The 20506-nt window shown below is 40.0% G+C and overlaps 2 protein-coding genes across 4 annotated transcripts; both read left to right on the top strand.

Moving 5' to 3' along the window:
- The first annotated feature begins 361 nt into the window (after positions 1-361).
- Positions 362-7442, top strand: ppp1r3b (protein phosphatase 1, regulatory subunit 3B). 2 transcript variants are annotated; one of them, XM_088628845.1, is made up of 2 exons: positions 362-589; positions 3558-7442. In XM_088628845.1, exons 1-2 carry the CDS (start codon positions 567-569, stop codon positions 4447-4449), a joined length of 915 nt encoding a protein of 304 aa, XP_088484971.1. In that variant the 5' UTR covers positions 362-566; the 3' UTR covers positions 4450-7442. The 2 variants fall into 2 exon arrangements, with proteins under 2 accessions (XP_088484971.1, XP_088484972.1); XM_088628846.1 differs by lacking the exon at positions 362-589 and adding an exon at positions 661-1235.
- A 5509-nt stretch (positions 7443-12951) lies between these two features.
- On the top strand, positions 12952-20265 carry eri1 (exoribonuclease 1). 2 transcript variants are annotated; one of them, XR_015935890.1, is made up of 8 exons: positions 12952-13373; positions 14699-14877; positions 16012-16231; positions 17012-17095; positions 17228-17337; positions 17695-17809; positions 18486-19594; positions 19678-20265. XR_015935890.1 is itself a non-coding variant. In XM_088628848.1 (7 exons), exons 1-7 carry the CDS (start codon positions 13296-13298, stop codon positions 18726-18728), a joined length of 1029 nt encoding a protein of 342 aa, XP_088484974.1. In that variant the 5' UTR covers positions 12952-13295; the 3' UTR covers positions 18729-20265. The 2 variants fall into 2 exon arrangements, 1 of the variants encoding a protein (XP_088484974.1); XM_088628848.1 differs by having other exon boundaries at positions 18486-20265.
- The last annotated feature ends 241 nt before the right edge of the window (positions 20266-20506 follow it).

The raw sequence follows: 20506 nt of genomic DNA on the forward strand, positions 1-20506 counted from the left end.
TAGTCACTCATTAAAGGTTACATATAAAAATAATCCACCTTGGAAAATGTAAGGATGCTACCTACATACTTCAGGAGCTGGTTTGTTCTGTCCTGTGCATTGTCCAATGTATCTTTTCAAAATGGGGGGGGAGAAAAAATTCCACCTCCACCATGCCCCTTGACTTGTCCACGAGGGAGACTTAGATCTGGGGTAAAAATACTACTGCGGGCCAGGCGGTCTTATCACGTGATCATGCCTGGATCACTCGCTTCCAGGCCGTCTTCCTATTGGTCAAATGCCGAATTGGGCACGTAATGATTGGCTCTGGCCAGAGTTTCACGTGAACGCAGTTTCTGGTAGAAAGCCGGTTGATGCCGAAGTAGTTGCAGTACAACAATGGTAATGGCACATGGAGAGGGAAAGAGTTTGGGCACTGTGGCTGCAGTGACACATGTATCATCGTTTGGAAAATGAAGCCATTGGAAAAAAACGAGCAAGTAACGACGTAAAAGGGGCCGACAATGAAGTTTAGCTTGAAGAGAGATGAGCAATTGTAATCAGGTCACCTCGAGTTACTGTGGCAGATGTTACAAATGAACTGTACCAGGTAAGTTTGGCAGCAGTCTTCATTACATAGTATGGTTTCATTCATCTGAGGGTCTTTTAGCAAGTACCTTAAATGTCACTGTCGATTGCGTCTACGCCGTCTGTGTACATCCAGGCACGTTTTCAGTGAATGAAACCCCCAGAACATTTTCTTTCATCTTGACTAAATGTGTTGCTAAATTATTGTATATTTAGCATTTTAAAGTACTTAGAGAAATTACACCATGCAGGTCCTCCCGAGTTGTAAGTACACACTAAATTGCACTGCAAATTTGTATCCGGCGCTGAAAGTTACAAAAAACAAGTTGTGGTATTTCCCATCATCCTTATGCAGCTAGAATTGGTTTAGTATAGGCGAGCTATATGCACTCTTTAGTATCCTGCATTGTTGCCCATGACGATTTTTTTATGCCTTTCGTGATTTAAATTCAGTGTAGCTACTTTACACGCTACTGAAGTGGTGGTTGTCGATATTAATTTGTATGTGAATCGCAAGTTCCTTTTCGTTGACGGAAGGAGAAACTCTTGCCTGCGAAGATGGTTTTAACTTAAACAACCAGGAAGAGGTGTTGACCAGGGATTGCAAGTTTGCGCAGTTGTAATCGTTTAATCGTGCACCCAGGTTACACTGAAATGAACTCCTCCAGGTATCAGTATTGTTTTTTTTACCTATTTATTTGGTAAAGATGGCATTAGTGAGAGGTAAGATGAGGGGGGTCGTCCGTGCTTTGCATTCTACTAAAGTTTTCGTAGCTATGCCGGACTTCCTCACGAAGTTTGCCAAAATTAACGGTTGTTCCGTGCAGTGAAGGAAACAAAACCTCAATTTTTTCAAAAAACTGTGTAAAGATTTTTTTGGAAAGGAATTATTCATACGTTTTCTTCGCCAGCTGGAGGACAAATTAAATTGTGGGGTGGGGGGGATTTATAACAGATTACATCCTGGGTGATGTAGACTTCATTTTGCACAGGGAACTGTACTTTGATTTTTATTTTAATTTAAAAAAAAAAGGATCGAACGTCGAGCATCTTTGCATTGAGCTTTAAAATGTGAAAAGTTTTGTTAACTTCCGGAATCAAACTGTAACCGATCGTTTGAAACCTGCTGTCTGCTGGCGAGCGTATCTCGGGAGCTATTTTTAGCGTCAAAGCAAATTGGGCTGGCAAATATTAACTGCCTGCCTTAGTGACCTTATACTTAAATCCTATGTATGCCGCTGCACCGATGATGCAAGTTATGTTGAAAGCTGGTGTAAGTGGCAGATCGTTATCCTCCAGGATAGTGGTATGATCAGTAAGTGTTGTAACTGTCGGATGCATGAAGACACAAGACGTTTACCTACACCTGTTTGCGCAGAAGGTTTCTCTAAGCCTTAAGTGGCCCCCCTTTTGTCAATTAGGAAGTTGTTTAAAAATAAAATATTTTCACAATAACTTTGAAAACCTAAAATGCAACTCCTAAGAGATGCTCGTCACTCCCTCCCACTTTCATCATTGCGATTTCATGAGGGTATCCACAGCGCCAAACCACGTTGCCACTCATTTTTCTTAAACTTAGTTGAAATATGGAAATCTGTACTTAAGTGGTAGTGCTAAAAATTTTTCAGTTCACATGATATTTAATTACATGTCTTCTTCAGGAAAACCTACAGGACGGTGTAAAACGTAGTTTGATATGTTTTATCTCTAATCAGTCTTGCTTTTGGAATACTTTCTTTTTAACATTGGTGGACCTCGCAGTGACTGTTCAGTTAATCCTGTATTGTGATAATTTACTGGGTTACCTCTTAATGCTGGCCACAATTAGAATATGGCCGCATTTGTCACACTTGAGAACTAGCTAGCCAGTAGCTCATACAGATGTTACACTATTGTCAGTAGAGCATCTTCATTGCTGTGTAGGTTAGGTAAAGGCAATTGGAAAGCCCAACTATTGAGATTTACCTGTTAGTTATGGGTTAAGAAGGTGGGATGGGAGGAAGTCATGTGGTTGCATACAGAGCGATTTTACAAATGGTGAGTGGAAAAAGATATTAGCCTGCAGCTATGAACATGGAGTAAGCATGGTTACCATTGTAAGAATGTCAATGTGCTGTTGCTAGGGACCGACTTATCTCCCCCGTTAGACACAAAGTCGCCTTCTGCAGTCTGTAGTGCAGGGCGTATCAGGATATGGGCAAATCTCCACTAATTTAGTGTGATGTACATGAAGGGCTAGTAATGTTGAAACACTCAACCAGCAGCTCTGGACCTGCATTGGAGTTTTTTTACTCTTGTATTATATTGGCTGTCTGGGAAGCCCTTTTATAGAAAAAAAACTGAATGCAAAAGTTGCTGGGAAACCTAATGTTCCAGGAAAGGTGTACATTTGATTTATTTTAGTCGAGAAAAATATGAGTCCCTGTCCTTGAAGAATTTGAAATGTTCATCTTTCTTTCTTTCATCTGATACATTTTTTCTCATCGGTCTTGCTTTTAATTTAAGTGTCACATTGCTGTTTCTTGTTCAGTCCCTACATTTTTCTAATAATCCTACTAGGTGTCTTGCAACATTATGATGTTTTTCAAAATGCAATAGTGTATCGTTTATTCTGTGTACTCCTTACCATATACTGTACAATACTCGTGTTTGTTCCTGGAATAAAGTTGCATTTCAAAGTCATTGGCTACCTTCACATAAAGACGATAGCTGAATAAATGTGGAGAGCCTGAGAAAATGTTTTCTTCCTCAGTTAGTTGAGCTGCTATTGCCTCTCATGTCACTTGATATTTCAGTGTATTTTGTTTCACTAGAACCTCGTGTTCTAAGTGACCACTTAATTATTTATGAGGCTCTACTGTATGGCTTATTGTGGTTGTGGAAAGTTGGTATGATCTCCAAAGGTCATTTAAGGGATAGGTATGAATGCTTTTTATCCATCTTCTTATTTACGTCTTATGATGTGATTTTTCCCCCCCCTCTTCCCCTAGTGTCTTAGGCTTTTTCCCTCACAAGTCTGCCATACCTCTAGAGTTGGCCATGCCTCTGTATCTGACGAGAGATGACTTCCGTTACAAGAGGATCCCCAAGCTGGGCAAACCCCTGCGGTCTTGCATTCACCGGACCTCCATCTTGAAGGTGAAGCCGCAAGACTTCAGCAACCACTCGGAGGAAAAGTCCAAAGCCAAGAAACAAGTGTCCTTCGCTGACCACAAGGGGTTTGCTCTCACTATGGTCAAGATCTTCTCCGAGTTTGACGACCACATTGATATTCCTCTGAATATCCAGGAGCTCATTGATACGGTGGTGAACATGTCCATGGAAGAGGATCACCTTATCCTGGACTTCGCCCAGCCCTCCTCAGACTACCTGGCCTTCCGTCAGCGTCTGGAAGTTGACTGCGTGTGCCTCGAGAACTGCATGCTGAAGGAGAAATCCTTGGTTGGCACAGTGAAGGTAAAAAACCTGTCCTTCGAGAAGTCCGTGAAGATGCGTGTCACTTTCGACACTTGGAAGAGCTTCAGGGACGTGGAATGCCAGTACGTCAAAGACACCTACACCGGATCCGACAAGGACACTTTCTCCTTCGAGATCAACCTCCCCAGCAAAATCCCCCCTCACGAACGCATTGAATTTGCTGTTTTCTATGAATGCTGCGGGCAGACCTTTTGGGACAGCAATCAAGGTCAAAACTACAAGGTTGTCCGATCAGTCCTGAAAAGCTCCTCCCAGAACGGCGACAAAGGTGGTTTCCAGTCAAGTAGCTCCATAGAGGACTTGGGGATTCACTGTGACCTATATGGCAGCCCCAGATGTGCACATGGAATCTTCCCTGAATGGCCCAGCTATGCAGGCTATGAAAAAATTGGACCTTACTACTAGCTGTCACGCACGGCTCTCCAGGATTCAGTTTGTAGTAGAGTGCATCCTTTTTTCAGGTATCTTCAGGGAAATGCAAAAAGAAACTGGGATAGCCATCTAGTCACCTGCTTGAACGGGTCAAAGAAATCTGTGGATGAGCTTGAAAGAGCAGAGCAGGTTTAAATGCAGCTAGACAGTAATGCCTTTACGTGAAGGTTGTCTGCTGAGACTCATGTTGCAAAAGACATTGGTTCTTAAGACTGTGGCGCGTACACTGAAGTGTGACAGCCTTGGAAGCATATCTCTAGAGAGAGGCCTTACTTGTTTTTGTCAGGCTTATTGTGAAAAGAGAAGCTTTAGACATTTTCTATTTTTCTATTGTAGTGCTATGCTGTGTGCTTCTTCTAAATTTATTACGGGGACATTTTGAAGCCAATATTTAATGTCAGTGGATGTAAGACTAGACAATAGTGGATACTCAGGATTATAGAAAATGGCTTCAGACATGTTGCTGCTATTGTTGGCAAGAATGAGCTGTCTGCAATCATAGAGGAGGGCTACGCTGAATTTAGTGGAAACAGTCTTTATAGTCTGTTAGACTCCCAGACATGTTTGCTGTAGTGGGTGGAATTCTTCTTGGCAAGCTTGGTGGGCCTGGAATTAGCATTCACCACAGGAAGGCATTGGAGTAGTTCTGCCATTTGAAATTTCTTCCACATGTTGACAGCTTGTACAGTTGCTCCATTACCCTGTTGTTGAAAATGTAATTTCTGATCAGCCTTCATGATTTGTCAGAAAGGGAAACAAATCATGTCTCTACATCAGATCCTGCTTACCTATTTGAAGAGATTTTTGGGGGGGGTTTGGCAGAAGTGATATGACATGCAGTATTGTTGGTATATTAGTGAAGATCGGAAGCTTGTTTATCTGTGGGAACAAATGGTGGGATAGATATCCTTAAAGCAGATCTACACAGTGCAGTTGTACAAGATCGACCATCCACTGCGTTGCAGCAGTAATCCTTTCACGGAGTAATTGTGGACAGAAAGCAAACGGCTCAAGCTTTCTTATCCCGATGTTAAAGTTTAGTCACGTTTATGTGGCCTGGACAAAGGGACCAGCCTCAATCCTTGGAGCTTTGTGGAACTCAGATCAGTTTATTTCATGACTGCGATTGCACTCATTTGTCTATTGTTTCTCTGTCATACTACCTGTTTTACCTTCCTGTAGCCTAGTCTTGTGAGGCCAATAGTTACTACATGATCCCTTGACTAGGGATTTCAGTGGGTATGTTACTGATAAATCATGAAATGTAGTTTAAGTCAAAGCATTTTTAACTTCCTTTTTCTCATTTCTTTGCTAAGGTGGGAGGTCAAAAAACTCTGCACCACAAAATTTCAATTTCATATCAATCCCTAATTTGAAAGCGATTTTCTCCCTGTGCTGCATCAAAGATTTTTAAGGACGAAAATAATGGCCATTGAAAATGAGCTGCATCTATTTTCTCCCTTCGAGTTCATGACTTCTTTGCAGGTTTCAAAGGGATTTTATGAACAGAATATTTATGTATATAACAGTTACAGGCTGTTATTGGTGTCTGATAGAAATGATTTCATTTTGTTTTGGCATAATTTGCCTCTCAGTGTGCAATTTTTGTGTTAGTGAGATTGAAACATGGAAAGTGTAAATGTGATCTCATGATGAGTTACAAAATCTTATCTGAGACATCTGTACATTAAAATTACTGTGGCTGATGCAATTTTACCCTTCATAGTTGTACTATATATCATAACAGAATGAGCAGGGATCAGAGTATAGGTTTTGTACATTTGTAATCTAGATTGTTTCAGAGTCCTTTGTCACATTTAAAATGTTGAAATGTATGCATTGTTTTAAATTGCAGGAAATGTCTACTAAAGGAAAGCAGTTGAAGACTAGCTAATGATTTACCCTTTTGCAGAGAAAAAAAAAGGGATTTTAAAGGAGAAATGGCTTGAAAATGTGAATTTTTAGCATTGTTAATGTGAAGGGAACCTTTCAGGGGGTAATGACACTGTAGATTTTTGTGTTCTGTATGTTTTATTGTCATTGTTTGCTGATTTGAATGTCATCAAGTGACCTTTGGTGTAGTTTTATGCAAAAGAAATATGTATTGGGAGAAATATTTTATCATGCTGACTGCCATGTTTTTTGTCTCATTGTTGTGGGGGATAGTATAGAGTATGAGAACTGTCTGTGCTTCCTCCTAAACTGTTGTTGAACTGTATTGTGTATCTCAAAGCATTAATGTTTAAAAAAAATCTGAGATGTGACTCCTTGACAGGAGAGCTATCAGGTGCTTGTTCTTTTCTTGGCGGTCAGTGTTGAAACCAATGAAAATGCTGGAATTCTCCCTGCACTTTAAACTATCAATAACACTATTGTACACAAACGGAGAGCTGATGAGGCCTGTTGACCACTAACAACTGTGAAGGAGAGGTCGTTTTAAGCAGGTTGAGTCATCCTTTGTTTCTGTGGTGTGAAACGTTCAGACAGCCAAGAAGCGAGCATAATGTTGATCTTTGCAATGTGGTTGGTATTGGAGGGTTTTGTTATGTACAAACGGGCCTGAAGTGTACACTGTAAAAAAAAATAATAAAATGACACCACATACTAAGACTAGTTGCAAACTCACCAACTTGTTCAGTGATTGAGGGGGTGTGGGGGTGTCGGATGAACACAGTCAAAAGTGTGAAATGAATTTAATGTTCTTTAGTAGAAATTTCCCTCAATTCAGAATGTCATCATCTGCATCCTTGCAGTTGTGTATTCAAGCAAAATATGTGCTTTTTTTGTGCTTTAAAGTGCCTTGTATCATAAGCTATGATCAAAAGGACCGTAGGGATATTTTTTGTATGGGGTGGGAAAATGCACTTTAATTTCAGAGATGTCGGAGTTCATTTGTGCTTTCAAAAAAAAGATTGTTTTATCATGTAAAAAAAAGAAAATATTTAATAAAGGTTTTGTTAATAATCTTTCTCTGATGTTGGTACACTTGAGAAGCTTGAGATGTGTTGTGTGTCCTATTTCTTTAAAAGGCATTTGTTGATGTGATGGGTTAAAGAAGGCTTGTGGAGAATTGTCTGAGGCAAGCCCTGACCCTTTGCAGCAGAGCTCCTCACCCCTGGGCATCGAAGGGCACAACTCATCAGGGTTTATCCATCTCTAAAAGCTGCGTATTGCTTAACACCTGTGGGAAAGCGTCGACGTTATCCGCACAACCAGGTAATGCATCCAGTGGACAAAGGTCGGGCTCATGCAATGAACAAGAAGATAACTAAGCAGAGGACACTATAAAGAACTGCTGAGGATGGCAGCTATTTTAATGAGTTATGGTAAATGCTTGCAGGGGTGGAACTCTGTAAGCAGTCCAGTCTGTATTGTCTCTGACTTAGATGCGTGGTGTAGGTCATCAAAAGAAAAGGGGGTGAGAGTAGGTTATGGTTTCCCTTATTTTAATTTTTTCCTCTCACATTTCTCATAGGCCAGTGCAACTCCTCCACTATCAAATTCCATCAGATCAGTTGTGCAGTTTGTGCTAGATTGCATGCAGGGCTGGCTGGTGCTCCATAAATACTTGGAAGGGAACCTTCAGAACTTCGGAGGCGAAGTTTGTGGAACCATTCGCAAATTAACACGCTGTAGCTGAATATTGTTAGAAGTCAAAGTGGTGTGGTCCATTGATTCTCGCCAGACAAACTGCCTGAATTGATGGCTGTAAGAAAATGAACAGATTGTAAGTATTTTTGTACTGCAGAAATGTTTTCAATCCTGAATTTACAAACACCTTTTCCAACTTTGTTTTTAAATCCGGTGGTGGGGGGTCTCAATGTAGTACAGCTTAGTTTTTGAAGTGGATCTTATTGGGGGTGTGGGTAGAGTCTTCAACATAGCCTTTGTTACTAGTAGAATTCCAAGACACATTGGTCACTTATCATGAGCTGTACATTACCCTACAGCTGAATTAGCACAAATTAGAGGGGTGGAACACCTCTGTCTTCGAGCACTACAAGCAAACAAGCACCTGCTGTTGTCCGGGTGTCACTACTGTTGTACGGTAAGCCAGTGATACACTGACTGAGTCCACTGCCCCAACACTTAAAAGCATTTGGCCAGTTGAATGTTGCTGTTTACAGAGCTGACACAGCCAAAGCTTGAGCTACCACTGTTCAGGGCACACACTATGCTTTGAACAAGGTCATTTGTCTTTTGTGCTATTTAGGAGGCCTTTTGTTTTTAATTATCTTAACTTCTAATATGTGCTATAATTGTTTCATTACACTGCTATAAATGGGTTTAGTTTTTGTCAGATGTCAGATATGGCGCATTACTGATGGAACGGTGGGGCAGATGAAGTGATCTGATTCTGCAATTTTTTATCATCTTGCCTAAAATGAATTTAACATTGCATGCCTAAATCTTTTATGAGCCGTACTTGCTATCGAGCTGAAATTGTATTTTTCCACCTTTCATGTGTTGGTGCGGTGTTCCAGTAAGGAGGATGCCTTCAACGTGGTGTGATAGGCTAGTGATGGAGAATCCTTTTTTTTTTTGCTAGAGATTAGTTTTAATTTTTTTTATATATAAATTGTCTAGCTGACTCAGCTGCTGAAGATTACTTAAATACTGAAGGATTAGTCTTTTAACAGAATAAAAGGACTGGGGGGGCTTTGCCTGCCAGGAATATAAATATTGGAGGTGTGAATGCTAAACTGGGCTGTGTGAGATGCCAGATCTGTGATGTTGAAGAAATGCCAATCACAGTCTGTTGGCTGCAGCATTTAAATCCTCAACTGCATCAAAACCACCAAGAGAGTAAACCGCAGATCCAGTTTACGAATACACAGTACTGAAAGACACCTTTTTGAAATTGGCTCATCAGATGTATGTGCTATTGATTACACAGATGGTGCATTATGAATTATAATCAAATATTTCTGGCTACATGAAACAGATCAAGCTTTGTGTATTTCATAGGATGAACAGGCACTGAAGTTAAGTCCTTGGGTCTGCCTCTTATTTGACCAAATAAGGAAAGTTTAGTTTGTCTGCTCAGCTGTATTGAGTGAGAGCCTGAATTCAATTAGATTCAATTAAAATGTGTCCTTAAACAGAGTAGAATTGATAGTAATGGGTCCCATTAGCTCAATTCATCTGTATGTTCAATTGGCAATTCCCTGCAGACAATGAATTGATTGCTATTTAGTAACCTTTTAACTGTGCACTGTCTCTTTTGCTGCCTAGCAATCCTTCACTAGCCATTTACTTTCTGCAAATTAACATCCGTATAGCTAGTTTTTGGCATGTGGCCTCACTTCCTAAAAGTTATCACAAGCTTCCTCCTGTCATTTAGTGATTGAACAACTGTCTTCCATTTTCATTAATTGGATTGCTGCCTCACAAATGCATTCTCCACTAAAATAGCTTATTTAAATATTTAGACGAGCAATTCTCTGTGGTCGGGATGTTAACTCATTACATTTGGAAAGTGTTTTTTTATGGAGAGAAGCCAGATGCTAGTGACTGTTTGGTATTTATTTTGTGTCTTGTGGGCTCAGTTTAAAATAAATATTTTAGAAATACATACTGTAGTAAGTGTACTTTAGCAGTTATGTCCGTGAGCAAGCATCTGCTGTGTAAATGGCACATTTAAGACTGTTCTCTCTGCTTAAGTTGTTTAAAAAAACCCTGCAATCCAGTCTTGTGAAGGCACATGGGTGAGGATAACCCCTCTTCAGGAGACTGGGAAAAGAATCAGAGTCCGGGCTACAGAGGTGAAGCGCTCATCAGGCTTCTATTTCAGCTGGAGTTAAGGCAGCATGAGAGGAAGAAAAGGTGTTTCTCTCTCTTTTTCTTTCTCTGCCTGTTCCCCTGGTACAGCTCTCTTTATAGCCAGATAACAGAACTTACAATTCTCATTCTCACACCACCCCCTCTTCCAGTAGCTGGATGACTTTCCTTTCTGTTATCAACAACATAATTTGTAGCTAATTGCTGTCTATGCATTATGTCAGAATCTCAAGGACATACAGTATTGTTAACAAAAGAAGGTTTTTAAACTTAAACAACTTTTTATGGAGGCAAAGTCACTGGTGCTGCAAGTAACCACTGGATTACACAGAAAGTACAGGCCTAAGGTTACAAGTGTTGTGATTCTAACAATTGTGAGATTAAAATGGAGTTATTTTGTGTTGCATGAAGGGTTTAATTAATAATAATAATTGCTTACACTTATAGAGCGCTTTTCTGGACACTCCACTCAAAGCACTTTACAGGTAATGGGGACTCACCTCCACCACCACCAATGTGCAGCATCCACCTGGATGATGCGACGGCAGCCATAGTGCACCAGAACGCTCACCACACATCAGCTATCAGTGGGGAGGAGAGCAGAGTAATGTAGCCAATTCATAGATGGGGATTATTAGGAGGCCATGATTGGTAAGGGCCAATGGGAAATTTGGCCAGGACGCCACAGAGAGTCAGGACTTTGGTTTTACGTTTGAACAATTTATCTTACTCTTACCTTTCTACTGAAACATAATATAGTATGTAGCTCCAGACATTAAATTACAAGTTTGAATAACAAAATAGAAGTTCTTTGGATATTAGTCAAAACGGATTAGCTCCTGTTAATGCAGAAAGGCAGCATTGCAATTTTGTAAAATGCATTCACAATTAATTGTAGTTGACGCTGGTTGTCCAGTAGATGGCACTCTACCTTCTGAATCCTTATTTCTGAACTAATGCTCTAATATACTGACTGCTGTGAAATCTTCCTTCAGATAATACATTCCTGAACACTTGATCTGCTGTGGTCCTATGATGCTTTTAAAAAATGTGGGGTTGTTAACCTTTTGTCTTTCTTACTTTTCACTCCCAGTTGACCTTACTTTCCTAAATTTTATTTATTGTATTGTTGCATTATTGTGTCATTTTGTTACACTGTTGCTGTATTGTCTGTGTTAAGCTGCTGTTGCACTGCAATTTCCCTCATGGGATCAATAAAGTATCTATCTAAAAGCCAGTATTACTTTTGAATGAGATATCTACTTTTTGTTTAGAGAACCAAATTATTGGTGATGATTCCTGACAGGCTTAACCAGAACAAAGGTGCTTGTTATAAGCATTATAAGCAGAAACCTACTTAGTTTCCAGATTGTCTCAGTTCCTGCCTGTTTTGGAGGCACATTTCAATTACTTTCTAATTAAGTCCGGGCCTGGTAATGGTTGTTTCAAATTGTGGATTACATTATTGTTCACTTAATTGGTTTAATTAAGTCATCAAGGTAGAGAGAAAATGAAAAGCAATAACAAATGCTAACAAATTAGAGCCTTTCCTTGCTCTTAAAATGCTGGGGATTAAAGACCTATCAAATGCACTGTACAATGGCCCTTGAGGGCCAGATTTGGTCATCCCTGAATTAAAAGGTCAAATATTGCCCTGATTCATTTAATTTTCTGGGAGTTTCTTCAGCATTGATTCACTATCATGAAAGCCAATGTGAAGAATCTTAAATAACTCACTCCTTGGCTGTACAATAATCCACAACTCAAAGTTCAAGGTGCTGCTGTTAAAATGTCATAGTATATAGTTCAGGGAGTATTTTGCTTTTATTAAGAAGTTGATATACCTAGATTAAAGCAGAACCATGATATTTTAGAAGTCTATCCATTATAGAGTGACCTAATGATTGTCCAGCCTATCCCCTTATCATCATTTCATCAATTCATATTGCCATCATTCTGCTGGGCTTCACTGATTTAATGATGTTCTAATATTTAGGATGAGTTTATGAAGGTTCTCAGAAGTGTTGAAAAGGTTTTGAAAAATGTATCATATTATTATGAACTGATACCTCTTCATCAAGCTCTTCACAGAGACCAGGAACATAAAGATGAGCATGTTTTCAGGTTAATGTTATTTATCTCAGAAGCAGATAAGCACTCATCTCTGATAAGCTGATTACCCTTCTTGCATTCTTATGTTCTTCAGAAGCCAGTATCTGAAGATGCTGGGAAATAAATTAATGACTGTATCATCATCCAGGTGGATACTGTGCATTGGTGGTGGTGGAGGGGAGTCCCCATTACCTGTAAAGCGCTTTGAGTGGAATGTCCAGATAAGTGCTATATAAGTGTAAGCAATTATTATAATTGTTATTATCATCATAGCTAGTAATTATATAGTTCCATTCTCATTTAACATTCATCTCAAAATCTTGGATGTATTTTACTGAAAATTTTACTGAAGGAAGAATTTATTTGATTATAATTGTTTGAACGTAAAGAAGATATCAGGTAATATACATTCCTTGGAAAATAGTTTACTTTTTTCTTTTAACAGTTTAAGAATTGTATTAAACGGGACGCACCACTTTTTCATAGAAGTTCATAGTAATGAGTACTCCTTGACGCTAGAAGGCACCCAATAACATAACCTCCTTTTCAGTTTTATTCCGTTGGTTCCAGGATGTCACCTCAGACAAGCAAACGGAAGCAGTCGTTGTTTGGAGTAGGGGAGCTCATTTTGAAATGTTGCGCTTGTTATTATTCTAAACCACTGTTGACGTGATTTCTACTTTACTAGTGAATGCCGATTAAGAAGTCGAAGTAGTTATCACAGTTTAGTTACCATCAGTATAGAAGATGAGTATCCTCTCAGTTAATGGTTAAATAACAATACATAAATGAGGTGCCGTGTTTGACACTGTTGTGAAGAGGTATCTTTCGGGAATAGGGCGCCGACTGAGTTAATTCGTGTACGTCAGAAAATATCAGGATTGGCGCCGTGTGGAAATAACGGTCTTCATGTCGGTATCGTTACAATGGCGGATCAAAAGGAGAACGTGAAGTTTCAGGACGAAAACAAGCCGCAGCGTAATGGATCAGACAGCTCTGCTCATGTAAGAATGATCTGTTTTGAATATTAGTGTTCGTTTACTTCCATTTATACCAGAGAGGGAATACCTGAATTAAAGAGAGATTCCGGTTTAAAAAATAAATTTTAGTTGTCTATAATTTCCTTTTTATTAACTTTACTTAACTGCGAAAAAGCGCAGTAGTACCAGGCGAGCAAAGACTTATGTTTTGATGTGTTTGCAAAGAGGTGAGACCGGATATAGTTAAGTTGTTTGCATTAACGTAACGTTAACACCACAAGTTTGTTTTTGTGACAGGGGGATGTGTTTCCGTGATTTTCAACAGTGTCGATATATGACTAACTTTACTTCTGTGTGTAGAATCGGACGAGGCTTCTCGTTTTATAGTGTCAAAATTGTGTTGTTCACATTCTACAACAGGACAACTGCAGTCTGTTCTATAACAATTTTTCTATCTCCACCTTAGTTTTCGAATTAATGACCAGAAAGACCAATGTTGAGATAAAGGCACTGGTTACATCGAAGTACCAAAGTATGGAAATACAGTACTTATGTACTATTATTTTACCTCGTTTTTACAGATAACCAGGTGAAGTTTTTTTCACATCATGATATTTTCAATATCGTTTGGCTGGAGAATTCATTTTGAAGAAGTCAAACTAAAAAGGACACCTAACAGCTAATTAAAGGAAAACCCCATATCAAATCTATGCTTTTGATGATCAATAATGCATCTGATAATTCTATTAAATGGAGTACTATGGTTAACAAAGCTGAACAACTACAATGTTCTCCTATGTTTCTGGGACATATGTGAGGTGGGGTTCCTCCTAATATTTTTAAAGAATTAAAACATTTCCAAAAGCTCTGTATCGGTTACTTTCTGAAAGTCCACATGCTGACATAGTATACTGACCTGGAGAATACATTTGTACAGTAGTACCGACAAACACATTTTGGAGAATAATCAGATCATTCTTTCTGAATACATACTGGCAATGGACTTATATCAGTGAACAAATATGACCCTTAAGAATGACAATGTGAGTTATTGTAGATTGGGTTTTATTATAAATTGGGATTAAAGGCTTCTTCTGTTGCTGAATAGCTTGCCTGCTTACGTTTTCAAGCCTCTAAGTAGCAGTTATACAGCGCAATTGTGCCAAACCACCAGTTGCAAGGGAAAAAAAGTGTTCTCTGTATACTGATACAGTATACATTACCTGTGGAAATGTGGGATGGGTGAGAACATTGAAGTAAGGCCACATGAATTCTGTGATCCAGCAGACTGAGGTCTCGGCTGCTCTTGCGTGTCCCGAGTGCAGCCTGCTAATGACGTGCTCTTTCAGGGTAAGCCCAGCTGCATGCCGAGTGGCCTCACAGAGAACGACGCACACAGCCCTGCTGCCAGCAGAGGCGAGTTCAGCAATCCTGTTTACAAAGAGATCGCGCTTGCCAATGGACACATCAACAGGATGAACAAAGACGAGCTGCGCAGAAAGCTGTCCGAGTTAAAGCTGGAAACCAGGTGAGAACTTGGCTCTGTGTAGGAAACAGTGCAAGCCATTGCTCCTCAGAACTGTTGACATTTATACCCCTTTGTACAGCTTGGAATTTTACTCAAGGGATCTGAATGAAGTACTTCATTTATATTATATATTATTATATTTATATATTTACTTATGTAAATTGGTCCTCAAAAAGGTGAACATTTGTAAACTGAAAATTTCCTTTTGTTTACATCTACAACTTTCCAGTTTGTCCTGAAATCTGAAACATTTGCCTGTTATTATTTTACCTTAACACTAACAACAATGTTACCTCTTAATGATAATTACTCTATTTACCTTACAGTAGTTAGGAAGATAAACAGACAAAATAAAATGTATAAATATTCGCAGAACACAGATGCACTGACATGTTTTTAGCCAGCAGCCATGTCACCCAACAGCTCACAACTGGCAACCCACTGAAGCTAAGCAGGTGTGAGCCTGGCCAGTATTTGGATGGGAGACTACTTGGGAAAAACTAAGGTTGCAGCTGGAAGAGGTGTTAGTGGGACCAGTACAGAGCGCTCACCCTGCGGTCTGTGTGGGTCCTTAAGCTCCAGTATATTGATGAGGACACTATACTGTAAATAAAAAAAAGTGGCACCGTCCATCATATGAGACGTAAAACTGAAATCCTGACTCGCAGAGGTCACTAAAAATCCCACAGAATTGGGGTGTTACCCAGGTGACCTGGCCAGATCCCCCCCCCGGTATTTACCAGTGATGGCCTCCTAATAATACCCCTCTCTGAATTGGCTTTATCTCTCTGTTCTCCTCTGCACTGATAGCTGGTGTGTGGTAAGTGTACAGTGTGCACTATGGCTGGCATCCCATCATCCAGGTGAGGGCTACACATTGGTGGTGGTGGAGCACAGTTCCCCTTGCCTATTTTAAGTAGATTTCCAGAAAAGCGCTGTATAAACACAAGGAATTATTATTTTGTGGGAGATCAGGCTATGAGCATGGTGACTTCTGTACGGCAACTGCAACAGTTTTACCCCACACCCAGCAGTGTCACGTGTCCTGGGGGCAAGGGGGTGACGTAGCTCTTCTAATCCTTGGTGCAGGCAGCGTCACAACCCCCTTTCTTGTGCTTGGGCTCTGTCACTCAGGGGGGCGAAGGACGTCTTAAAGAAGAGGCTGAAAAATTACTACAAGAAGCAGAAGCTGATGCAGGCCGTGGTGACGGAGAACAGCAGCACCGACACGTACTACGACTACATCTGCGTGGTGGATTTTGAAGCCACGTGCGAGGAGAACAACCCCCCAGATTACCTCCACGAGATCATCGAGTTCCCCATGGTGCTCGTGAACACTCACACGCTGGAGATTGTAAGTGAAGCCGTGTGCTGGAGTTGAGACTCACCTGGCAGCGTGACCGGAAACTCTTCAAGGTCGGTCAGCAGCAGACTGCTCCTTGCATATTACCGTTGAAGAAGAAGAAATGTATGCATATACACATTTATTTCTTAAATAATATTATAAGTAATAAATCTTAATAATTCCTCTTCCAAAGTACAGAACAATTTCGGAGCACATCAGTATGTCTATAATAAAATGATCACTACATGCCTGAAGACAGTACACAGTCTCCACTATTAAATGTTAATTTAGTAAACAAGGAAGTTACAGAGACTAAAGAGCACATCCAAGGACGTTCTGACATGGTCTCAAAATTCCTAGCATGTAAATAACTCGACTGCTTGTGATACAGTTTACATCCCTATTTTCTCACCTCTTCTATGTGCCATTGCAGAAAAAGGAAGTTGGTACTAAATTACAGTCCATCTAAAGCAGTGGTTTCCAGCCCTGGGTCTAACAGACCTTGTGCCTTCTGATTTTGTCCTGGTGAATTTAGTTATCACAGGCTAATTATCTAAAGTGGAAAACAGAAATTCATCATTTCTACATTTGTTTCAGCTCTTAAAATGTTGAATGAGATTTGTAATTGGTATCAACCCTGTACCATTTTCAGAGTTTCCGACCTTTTTTTCATACTGGTGTGTTAACCAAATTATAACCAATTGGACCAGGTCTTGTGAACCAAATTTAGTGGTACATTATGTCTCATTTTCCACGGTTTTTACTCAGATAATTTGTTTTTCTACACAGGAAGATACATTTCAGGAGTATGTAAAACCTGAAATTAATACAAACCTTTCGGACTTCTGTGTCCAACTAACAGGAATCACACAGGTAAGGCAAAATATATTTTTCCATTAAAGAACAGGTTACATTTTTTTTTAGAGAACAGGATTTTTCTATGTCTTTTACTGCGCTGAAAATAAACTATTATTCGAGCTCTGAAATGATTTTCTTGTTCCCCAGAAAACTGTTGACGGAGCAGATACCTTCCCCACTGTTCTGCAGAAGGTGGTGGACTGGCTTCAGAGCAAGGAGCTGGGAACAAAATACAAATACGCAGTCCTGACCGATGGGTATGCTCCTTTTAATCACCACTTCTGCAGAAGAGCTAACAGCAGTGCTCTGGAATACCTTGTAACCCAGTCTGTGTGTCATACTTACGGCCTGACAAGATGAGGTGATCATATACTTTAGAAAGAACAGATATCTCCAACACATATTGGTCAAGGTTCCAGGCTTTTATATATTTGTGTTCAGGAGGTTAGTAAGAGCTTGTTTTAGCTGGCATTAGCCAAAGCCTAAATAAAAATACTTTTTTGTGTCCTTTAGCTGCTGTATCTTAGTAAACTAGCGTCCTTTGCAGATTGTTCTTATTGATTGTAAGTGTAGTCTACAAAAGGTGTTGAGTTGCTATTTGTGTTTTTTTCTAGGGCTTGGGATATGAGTAAATTCTTAAACATTCAGTGCCGTATAAGTCGCATCCGGTATCCCCAGTTTGCCAAGAAATGGATCAATATCCGCAAAGCCTACGGGAACTTCTACAAGGTAAGTGGATTCATTAAAACAGAGTTTTAACATTTTGGTCTTTTTTAAGGCTCATCTTGTGGTGAATTTCTTTTCTTGCTTTTATCAGCTGCTTCCTTAAATTCACACACTCAGGCTTTGCTGGAAAATAAATTGGCTGACAGACCAACTGTGAGGCATTTTTGCGAACTTTGGTTATATTAGGTAATATGCAATAAGACAAAAAAGACTTGTAAAGGGTAAAACATACAGAATGGATGTGTGTTATACACTACTTTAACTTTATATTCCCTGTTTCTAGTCAAAATAAATTTCCAGAAATACATATTTTACCCCTTTATGCATGCATGCTGCTTTTAGCTTTCTCATTTTTTATTTGCTTTTTTTTACCTGGTAAGTAATTTGAGAACAAAGTCTTGATCACAGCTTTGATCTAGAGACCCATTTACACAGCAGGGAATACGGCGGAGGTCAGCTGGTACGATAGCAGCAGTCCAGTCAGGATCTGAGCCCCCGGCCCTCCCATAACCATGCCTTTGACTTCCGGAAAGAACAAGTGGGCCTGAGAGTGCTATCATCAAAGGCCCTGTATAAAGCTGACTAGAGAGAGTACTGCCCCCCATCCCTTTTCCTGTCTGACCCCTGACCCCGCGCGGGGTGCCTGTGGTGACGAGCGTGCTGGTTCTCTGCTCTCTAGCTGCCGAGGACGCGGACCAAGCTGAGCACCATGCTGGAGATGCTGGGGATGAAGTACGAGGGCCGGCCCCACTGCGGGCTGGACGACTCCCGCAACATCGCGCGCATCGCCATGCGCATGCTGCAGGACGGCTGCCCGCTGCGGGTCAACGAGAGAATGCACGCCGGCCAGCTGATGAGCGTGCCCAGCACCGCACGCGATGAGGGCGCCCCCGCGCCCCGTTCGCCCAGCTACAGGAGTTAAGCTGCACTTCCCCACACGCTGCTCTCGGGGCTGCTCTCAGTTTTAATTGTATGCAGGGTTTTTACATGTCATGCAGAATCTGCGATATGTGCACACAACAGATTGGGAAGGAATCAAAGGATGGTGAAGAGACTTTGGGTGAAGGTGATCTAGCTTGTTCTTCATTATTCTAAACTCTGTTTCACTGGTACTTTGGCTCAATATCTAATTATCGCTTTGCATATATTCTTCAGACAGAGTTATCGCATACAAAACTTTGAGAACAGGAGGATGTTACTTCCTTAAGGTCTTTCCGGATTCTATATTCTAACTTAATTTATCTTGGAGTAGTTTCTTCTGTCTGTTAGAGTACATTTCTGAAGCACTGACAGTTGTGTGATCAAGGGCATCAGTATATAAGTAAAACAGATGTTACAGTACTGAAGAAAAGCAGTCTTCACTTTCAGTAGAACGAGAAATGTTTTCTGTTGCTGTGAACTACTTTTATATAGTGCATGTGATATACCTATCACCAGCAGAGGTTGTTGTGCTACGCACTGCAGATCAGAGCTCAGTTTTAGGCCAAATCAGTCATTCGAATTGCACAGTTTAACAATATAGCAGAATTTTATTATTATTATTTTTTAAAACCACAGATATGATCTATGTATTAGAAGTTCCACTGATCTCCATTTCAATTCCCTTCTACCTCTTCTGAAATGAGTACAGAACACCTTGAAGCTGTGCCTTAGGAAATAAGCCCTCTGCCAAATACGGAGGCATAATGTCCTATTTTTTGTGGACTTCCCTTCGGACTTCTTGATGCAGACCTCCCCTGCACGTAGTCCTAGTGTCATTTAAACTCTTCATTGTAAGTGTATAGGAAGGTACTGTGCTTGCCCCTTAGGATACAGAGGAGTTGCGTTTCTGTGACTGTCACACCTGTGATAAGTGACAAAGTATTGTGCAGGTGAGTGTCAGTAAGAATTTTTTTTCCTGTGTCATCTGTCTCCCATTCCAGGATTTTCAGATGGCCTTGATGTTTTCTCCCATAGAAGCATAATTCATAGCAAGCTCATGCTTCACGAATGTTTACATAGAATCCTAGTGTATCCCTCTTAAATCACCTCACAGTTTATTGTTCCCGAGTGTATAAAAGGTGCTTTTTTTCCCAATCTGTGTTCCTAATTAAAACTTTCTGTTGGTTTGGATTAATGTAATTTGTAAAACTGTAGAGGGGGAGATCTGCTGGAAGAAAATTCAAATATGCAATGTTTTTGTTTTCACATGATTTTGGAGTTTTAGCTGTAATTGGAATTAAAATGTGTTTTGCACTGGAGTATAGTGCTTCAGAAGTCATTGTGTTTTAAAAGTTGCTAGTTTGCTAAAAAGGTTGAACAAAAATGTAACTGGTTATTTCAATTTCTTCAAAGAGTAGTTATTATTAATGAGATCTTTGTTTTGCATTACGCATTTAAAAGCTCTCATCTCACAGCATCAAAGATCTCTCCATTTTGCATTTGCATTAAAATTGGAGAACCTTTCAAAATCTAATTCAGAAAGAAATAGGCTTTAGAAGACTTGATAGCATAATAATTCAGCATGAAACATGCCAATGTACTGTATACAGCAGTCTACAGTTTTCCTTCAAATCATTTCGATGAATGGATTTCCTTTGACCTTATTGTGCTTTTTTGACTAATACAGAAAATGTACAGATGGACATTAAGTGTAACTTGTTGTTAAGGAAATTTTTTATCAATGTGTTCTAGCAGAGCGAATGTGTGTTTCACAATGAA

This window comes from Lepisosteus platostomus, chromosome 4 (genome assembly GCF_059453375.1).
Source record: "Lepisosteus platostomus isolate fLepPlt1 chromosome 4, fLepPlt1.hap1, whole genome shotgun sequence".
Taxonomy (NCBI): Eukaryota; Metazoa; Chordata; class Actinopteri; order Semionotiformes; family Lepisosteidae; genus Lepisosteus; species Lepisosteus platostomus.